Below are 9,207 nucleotides of genomic sequence, written 5' to 3' on the forward strand. Positions count from 1 at the left end.
GGGTGGCACAAGTTAAGGAGCTGAAACTCCTAACCCCTTCATCCTATTTTAAAGTGGATTCCTTCAAATGAAAGTTGAAGGTCTGGTATTATATTTCCATGCCCATTATATAAATTTACCTTGAATAAACTTGAATGTCAGTAAACAAAATTTGTGTTCAAATATATATGAACCATACTGTAGCTGTTATGAAAGTGAGTTATGTAGTTAGAAGATTGAGGGTCAGTACTCCAGCCCCACCAGCAGTAGGGGAATAAACTACCAGGTCACATGTTCACATTTATGTACCAAAGTAAGAAGGCAGTGAGTTTCACCAATGTTCACAGCAAACTCATCACCATGTCATATTTCAACAAGATTTACAAGATTCTTTGAACCTCCTTGGAAAGAACGTTTTGGTAACTTGAGTGCTATTATAAATGACTAAGGAAAAATTATGTTTTATTTTACTCTAGAAAAAAATCTACTTTTTATTCAAACTCAAAGCATTTTTGCCTTCCACATAAATGAATCCCAAGGTTATCTGACATTTACATTTACATTTAGGGCATTTAGCAGACACTCTTATCCAGAGTGACTTACATAGTGCTTTGCATCTGTTCACAGAATGCATCCTAGATAGATATGTCAGAATTCAAGATACCGCTGAGCCAGACTACTACTAAACTACAGGAACCAATGCCATCACCTAGTATTCCAGATAAACATAGGCTCACTTAAACAGGAATTAATACTTATACCAAGAAGCATAATGAACCATAAGACAGATAAACATACAATTTCAAACATTTTGTCAAATCTCAAGTATGGCTCGACTCGAAACACCATGCTTAAAATCTGACGTAATTATTCTCTGTCCTGGCTCCGATATGGTGGAACAATATTCCACTATCTGCTGGAACTGCAGAGACTCTTGCCATCCTGAAGACTGAACACGTAAACGTAGACTGAAGACCCAACTGTTTGTTGAGTACTTAAATGAGCACTAACTCAGCAGATAGCATTTGTTGTCCTAATTGGACTATCAGTCCAAATATGCTTATGCTCATTAAGACACATGCATACTAGCATCAAACCTGAAATAGACTACACAATAGGAAAAGGCATAAAAGCATAAAAATGTGTGTCTGGACATTTTTTTTATTTATTTATTCTTTTTTTGTCTTCTTCACACATTTAGAATGTTTAGTCTTCTAAAGCAGTGTTATCTTGCAATACTTTTTAGTATTTTTGTAGATAGATAAGATGGTTTGCTTCAGGTGCAATGAGCAAGAAAAAACACAAATAAATGTCACATGAGAGAGCTATAAACGTGGCTCAGACCCGAAAGAATGATTTGACAGGAATCCGTTACTTACAGCCACTCAGAAGCATAAGCACATATTAAATCACATTGGATGATTGTTTAAACTGAAGAGCCATCTGCAGAAAAGCCTGCTGCAAAACTTGTTGGAGCTTGTGGAAAAAAAGCCATCTTGGCCAAAAAAACTGTATAATCTGAGTCAGTGCTGTATTAAAATAACCTGAAACCAACACATTTGTCGGTCCTGGCCACTTCCTGCGCCATGAGTTCCCCGTGAGCTGCAGCAGCTCCACACTGCTCTGTCTAAGACTTCCAACATAATAGCTCCTAAGAGGCGACTTGGAGGAAGTATAAAAATCCTGATTGCACATTTCCACATAAAATTGCTTGGTGATCTAGGCAGGTCCATGTATAAGTAGGGCTCTATAGGGTCCCCAAATCTTTGGTGATCTAGGCAGGTTCATATAGAGGTAGAGCTCTAGAAGGTGCCCAGGCCCTTGGTGATCTTAGCTGGTTCATATAGAGCTAGGGCTCTAGAAGGTGTCCCCAGACCCTTAATGATCCAGGCAGGTTTATATAAAGGGAGGCCTCTATAGGGTCTGTAGGCCCTTGGTTATCAAGGTTGGTTCATATAGAGGTAGGGCTCTATAGGGTGTGTAGGTCCTTGGTGATTTAGGCTGGTTCATATAGAGGTAGGTCTCTATAGGGTCTGTAGGCCCTTGGTGATCTAGGCTGGTTCATATAGAGGTAGGTCTCTATAGGGTCTGTAGGCCCTTGGTGATCTAGGCTGGTTCATATAGAGGTAGGGCTCTAGAGAGTCCTCAGGCCGTTGTCTCATTTCAAAGATTTTACAAATGGTGAACGTTGCACTCCTGTTACGTCATCATCCAGCACTCAGATGTCATCCTGGGAATATTCACTGACACGGTCATTCATGGGATAAAACATCACCCATCACTTGTCAGACTCAGATATGATTGCCAGGCACAGAATGCACAGGTTGCAGTGACCTTTTCCCACCTCATGTCCAGTTCACTGACAGTGAAGAAGCTGCTCTGACTTTTTTAGGTTTCAACTAAATATCTGAACGAAATATCATTTTCATATTTGCCCTAATGTGTCGTGATATATTAAAGTGTGTAGACTGACAAGAAGACCACATTCCATGTTTCAAGGGGCAGGAGACACGTTTAAAGCACATTTGGCATGTTTTTTTTATTCTTAACTCATTTACTTAACTCAAGAAGACATTCACATTTATGTATTTATGTTTTCCTCAGGCCAACAGTATACCTATTTAGCAAAACAAATCCACTACCCTTAACAAATTCATAATGCCCTTGCACACTATTAGAACAATTACTAGCAAAGCAATTATATAATATGTGGTATTTTCCATTAGCACACATCTAAATGCTAAGAAAGACCTTTTCACAGGGCCATGGAAGACCATTTTTTGCTTTTAATAATGTAAAACTTCAGAGAGTGGTTGAATATTACCCATTAAAACTGAGAACAGAAACAATCATACTTTGGCACATCACTGTGCAAAGAGGTGAAAGTCCACAACAGTCATTTGATTTGATTTGAAATGCTAATTGGGAAAATGTTTTATAAATGGCAGTACCATATTCTTGGTATGTTTTGGTATGTTTATCCTCTGATCTGAGAAGTCCCACGAAGCAGACGTTCAGAGTGTCTTTTTACATAAATTATTCTTACTTCAGCTAAAGGTCATTATAAGCAAATCTCTCTCTCTCTCTCTCTCTCTCTCTCTCTCTCTCTCTCTCTCTCTCTCTGTGTGTGTGTGTGTGTGTGTGTGTGTGTGTGTGTGTGTGTGTGTCGCTTTCTTTGCTTCTAACATTATTATATACAAAGCTGTTTCACTCAGCTGTTATGACAAGGAGTCCCCTGCATGGTCATAAAACACCCATTTTGTGCTGTCAGATCTAAACGCCATATTCATCAAACAACAATAAACAAAGCATTTAAAACAGTGTGCAGGCACTCCTTGTTAAGTGCTAAGTTCCTCAGCACCTGTCCATGAGCTCGTGCACATTAAAGGGGTTATCTTGAATAGTGCCTAGCAAATATAGTTATCTTGCAAATTAACAAGTTTAGCCTTAACCTTAAACGTTTTTGTTTTTACATTTTTACATAGCTACAAAGCATCAAGTCAAGTGGTGTTAGCCAGAACTCAAGAAGCTGTTTCATTCCACCTAATGACAACTGGCACCATTTAAAAAATACATATATTTATTTTTTAAGTCACATCCTGGTAAAACCAGCTTCGTACTTACAGGTAGTTTGTGTTCAATATCCTTGCTTATTCTGATGTTATACTGGTGTATATGCTGTAGGCTACATTAGTCCTCCTGATTTTTTTTTAACCTCAACCACAAACAATTACCTCATGTTATAAATTATAAAGTTAGGTTGTGTCGGTATATGCTATGCAACTGCGTGTTTACGCTCAGTTAATTACTTCATCTTTCACATAATTCAAAAATACCTCTCGTTCTCACGTCAGTCTAATAAACAAATGGATATTCTTGGGTGTAATTCAACGTCAGCTGTGAGGAAGAAAATATTTTCTTACCCATGTTGGTACTAAGAGGGTGGCGGGTCGCTCTAATAAATCAGGTTGATGTTTGCCGGCCACGTTCATTTCCCATGCAGCCACTGGTTCGGTCCGCTGGAGTCAAAGAGACTTTGATCATTTATCCAGTAATATCCAGTTACCGCAATTCACCGTTGCCCTCTTTCCATGAACCACAGAAGGCAAGGGGGACGCGCATCGCACTCATCCCCTTCAAGAGACAGTTCAGTCGTGCATTAGACAAGTTGCCACAGGATACTCAACACAATACTTAAACAACACCAGCCTTTTGGCATCCACCACAAGTGATGAAACGCATGAAAAAAATATTTTAAAAAGGCATAGTTCCCATGAGATCCGAAGTCTGGAAAGAGGCTTCAGGGATGTCCGTCCGATCGTTAGCGTTGCCCTAAAGTTGTGGGCACTGTTCTCGGGTAAGCGGCGCGATGCTGGAGGCGCGGGTACATTGTGCGCTGCGTGCGCACGCGCTGCCTGTCTCTCGCGCGCCACCTATTCGCTACAGCGATTGCAAGTCTGCTCAGGTTGAGATTTAACCGTTGCGCGCCCGCCTACCGCACGTTACTCGCAGTGAGACTACCATGCAGAGTCAAATGAAGTAACCAATGATTGTGTTGTATGCGTTATGATTAAATCAAGGGACCGACATAGAAACGTGCGATCTGCCGTTCACAGGTTGATGTATTGTTTATGTAAGAAGTAATTAGTTTCACTTGCTTTTTGATCACCCCCGGTTGTTTTGCAGGTGATGTCTCAGCTCTCGTTTTGCCCTGAATTCCTATGAACAATCAAATATTGCTGGAGGGCGGAAGCAACGTCTTCTAGGTCTTCTGCGCCTCGTCTACCTCTACCTCTTTGCAACGTGATCACAGAGCTGTGGCTCTGTTTGTCAGATTTGTGAATATTTTCTACACTTTATAGTTCACAGAATCAATCACTATGTAAATGAGAGCTGATTGTTCTCCATAACATAGACAGGTTGATTGCTTCTAAACTGCTCTACTCTTCAATCAGATTTTTTCCTTATAAATATATATTTTTTAATAAAATAGACATTGACTTGTGTTTGATAAGGATAGCAGACATAAATCTAAGGAAAATCAAATACCAAATTCTTCAGTGTCCATGACACGTCAATGGTCATAACCTACAATCTTCTTCTCAGATCGTTTTGTTTGCCTTCCTAACATGATCCGGGGTGTAGAGACGTGGGAGGTACAGCGTGGCTGGGCAAGGGGCCAGCTACACATGCCTGGCTCCAGAAAGACTTGGTCGCCATTGCTTCAAAGGCTTTGCTGATAAACATTCCTTTCACATGGGGGCCCTGACACAAGGGCCTCTGCACCAGGCAGGAGCTCTGCGTCGGCATGGGAGGAGGAGAGGGCGGGGCTTAAATCTGTGCCACCCACACCCGCACATGCACTGAGTGGAATGCAGCATGACAAAGCAATTACCCAATAGGAGGCACCTTTACATAAGACTGTGTGGCAGCTTCGATCAGCTCATCTGAAATGGTTGTTATTCTTCACATGTCAGGATACAGGTCACCCTGGGAAATAAATTTCACATTTTCAGGGAAAGCTGCATCAATAATTTATCATCAAATCATAATTTCTACCCCCTCTTGGTCCCAACTAATTTAAACTGATCAAGACATTTGACATGCAGTAAATTGACATTCAAAAACTCCAGAAGATATGAGAGCTTCAATAAATGCATTCATGTTACGATAGATAATGGATAATTTAGGTGTATTTAAAATAGTTTAGAATCAGCAACAAGAGGAAAATCAGAACATCAACAAATTAAAGGAAGCAAAAATATGATAATCTTTATAAATCTTTATAACATCTTTATAGATGTTATTTTAACAAGCTGAAAACAGCAACCATACTCTGATATTATGGCAATAATTAAGAAGTTTCAAACAACTGAAGCTGTGATGAACCTTCCTGGAATGGGACGCAAGTATATATCTGTACTCCAGCCTAGTGAGGAGGAAGATTCAATAGGCAAAACTTCCTCTAGTGATCAAAGCTGAAGAAGCACAGTACTGGGTTGCATCATGTGGTCCTCAAGTTTTCAAACTACAATTAGATGCCATAGACTGTTTGGAAGATGTATTCTTATCTTACCTGAGGGAGAGGACCCAAACTATTGGATTCAAACGTGCCTTTAATTGTGCTTTCAAGATTTTGAAAATTAATTTCAATTGCTAAAAGATTTCCTTTTTCTTTGAAAGGGTCGTAGAGAACAAAATTCTTTGTTGCAGCCTTCATTTTTAATGTGTACCATGGGTACCAGTACGTTTGGAGTGTACTGTGTGAACTGTACCGTGAGAAGTGCACTGTGTGAACATTGTCACTTGGTACTGGGGCAGGACATCGGGAAGCACAAGGGATTGCATTCAGACGTGATTTAGTTTCCCAAAGGAGCACATGCATTAATGTATAGAGTGTTCTTGTTTTTAACATCTCTCACGTTTCCTCACATCATGAGTTTGAGACAACCCCTTGAGGTTAATGCATGTGAAATGGAGCTTATTACTGTTTTCACATTTGTATTACTGTTTTCACATTCTTTGTCAGATGCTGAAATTTCCCATTTCTCTGGCCTTGCTGGTGTCTTCTAGGTGCGGTTCTCATTTGGCCAGTGCAGCTGTGGCCTGCTGAGGGTTCTGGACAGACTCTCAAATCCTGGAGTATGGGAGGTGACCTGTGCGTCTTCAAGCACAGTTTTTATTTATCCTGTCAGCAGGGGCCTGTTTGTGAAAAACCATCACTTTGTTTTGGGAGAGAAGGTGGAGGTGGAGGTGCAAAATATGTTTTGCATATTATGACTGTTTTCATTACATGAGAGTAAAATGAGCTGTGGGTAGTGTTGCCACCTGTCCCGGTTTTCCCGGGACTGTCCTGGTTTTCACGTGCCTGTCCCGGTTTTCCCGGGCTGTCCCGGTTTGTCCCGGTTTTTCTTCTTTTTAATATTTGTTCCCGAGCAAAAAAAACTAGGTTAGATCAAACCACAATTCAGACTGTTTCTGCACACTTTAAATCTGTTTTTTTTTCTTGCTGTGTCCATTTCAAACCCCTCCGGTAACGTTTTACGTCCCCCCCCCCCCCCCCAACAACTTACGTTCGCCACCCTGTCAGTAGTATGTCAGTGTCCTTGTTTTTTGTCACACCTAGGTGGCAACCCTAGCTGTGGGACTTTTTACCGGTGGTCTTGCCCATAAAAACATAAGCATGTTCTCAAGCATTTTTTCTATTCTGTCATATGTGGGCTGTACCTGACAATTAGGAGTGTTGTTACAATAACATAACATTGTCTTAATCAAGAGGATTTGTATTCATCATATTTCGTTAATGGCAAAAAGAACAGGCTTGGCTGTAATGAATGGTCATAAGACATCTTAAGTGCAGGGACATCAACATCTAATAATGACTTTGCTGCTTTGTAATTAGCAATCAATTCACATGCTGTCGAAATGCCAAATTTTAACCTTTAGGACAATGGTGGCTAAATAAGTACTGATTATTAGACAAAGCAACTCTGTGTGTCCACCATGCTGATATAGTAATGATGAAATGAATCATGATTAGAGAGGAAATGCATTCAGTATAAGTGCACAGGTTCTCCTTTCAAAAGTGGCATGGGCATAACATGTATGGTAACATGGGAAACTATGCCTTTCAAATTCAAAAAGTAAAAAAAATAGATTTTTTTCCTAATCCTGATTTGTTGAAACCAGGATGTAGAAGTTCTAAAATCAATTGAATGATTTAAGTTTTACTTTTATCACCACAACTTGTCCACCTCTACTTATGCACAAATTCAAGGGCAACATAAATTACAGGGGTGATATTTGACTTATCCAGTGTACACGGGAGATATTTGACTTATCCAGTGTACTGCATATGTGATGTTTACTTAATTTGTATCCATCATAGACAGGATGAGTTAGTAATGGCAGTATACTGAGCGATGATCTTTATATGCAGCTTTTATACACATGTGCAGCTATATTTATTACACAGAGCCCCTGGTACACTTCTTCTATGAAAAGACAACAGCTTTGAAATGATAAGCTGTGATGAATCAAAAAACAAAAATACACCTCCTGCCACCAGAAATAGGACATTGCCTAATCCCTTAGAGTGATCATGCAAGCCTTTATTTAATCTGTTAGAGATTACCATATGCATGGACTGACAGTGTCCTGGGCAGGGAAAAACAAAACAGATGTCTTTGGCAGCTTTGCAGCTCAGACATCATTAGCTGCTCAACTGGGTATGCTGCCATGATCCTGTGATGCCTTTCATAATCTGGAGACACATCAGGAACCTGTCAGGGCAGGAACCGAAAGGCGCAAAAGTTCAGTCAACGCCACAGAACAAAGTACACTTTAGTCTGGAGTCACACGCAGTAGGATATTAGATCACATCCTTACCATCATTCTCTGTCTCTTTTTCAACCCATAGTGTCACAAGGTAACATTAAATGTCTGATCAACTGTTGCAAAGAAACTTTTTGAGATACGTGTTAGTTGCCATATAACTTGGCATGCTTTTTCCTAGGTGTTAGTATGACCAAAACTGAAAGGGGTTTATATGTTTTAGAATATAACTCATTTTAAATCACTATACCACTTCTCAGCCTTGGCATGCGAACAGTTTATCAGAAACATATACTTCTGAGATGCATGTCCCATGAAGCAACACGGAAATACAGTAAGGCACTTCCATCCTTCCAGAATGAATGGAGCTAATGCCCCTGTGGCCATAGGTCATCCAACATAGGCACCACGGGATTTAGCCACTAGAATAAAGTGGCTTGGTGTTAACTCATCAAAGCAGATACCTCAACCTTGCAGTAGACTGAACATATTAAATGTAACAGTACGTTTGTGGTCTTGTTGTAAATGGCTTTGTAAAATCTGCGATTTTTTATGTTCCAGAGACCAATGGAAGCTGGTTATTGCGTCCATGGGCAGGGGCGTGAGAGGAGGTCTGACCTTGAAGCATCACTGCGCATGAAGTCGTCAAACACTTTAAGCTCTCTTGATGATGAAATGGATTGAATCTTATCCAGTAGGTCTCCTTCACTGTGTCAGCTTTCTCCTACTTCAGCATGTGCAACAGATGCTTGTAAAATTCAACTCTTCTGCTTTATAATTATTTGCATACTGTTATTTTAGTATGCAAATTTAGAATAGATTAATCAGATTGCATTTTCCACAGAATCTCTGTGGAAACAAATGAATTCACCTCAGATTTACTTATTTCCTTAG

General features: G+C 40.0%; 1 protein-coding gene across 2 annotated transcripts in view; it reads right to left on the reverse strand.

Moving 5' to 3' along the window:
- sntg2 (syntrophin, gamma 2) overlaps positions 1-4,368 on the reverse strand; it is a 40,935-nt gene extending 36,567 nt beyond the window's left edge. For both annotated transcript variants that reach the window (XM_076979010.1, XM_076979009.1), the window contains exon 1: positions 3,903-4,368. In XM_076979010.1, the coding sequence (XP_076835125.1) occupies positions 3,903-3,971 (69 nt within the window). In that variant the 5' untranslated portion in view covers positions 3,972-4,368. The remainder of the gene's footprint in view (positions 1-3,902) is intronic.
- Positions 4,369-9,207: the final 4,839 nt, after the last annotated feature.

The sequence above is a fragment of the Brachyhypopomus gauderio genome, chromosome 17 (assembly GCF_052324685.1).
Source record: "Brachyhypopomus gauderio isolate BG-103 chromosome 17, BGAUD_0.2, whole genome shotgun sequence".
NCBI lineage: Eukaryota > Metazoa > Chordata > Actinopteri > Gymnotiformes > Hypopomidae > Brachyhypopomus > Brachyhypopomus gauderio.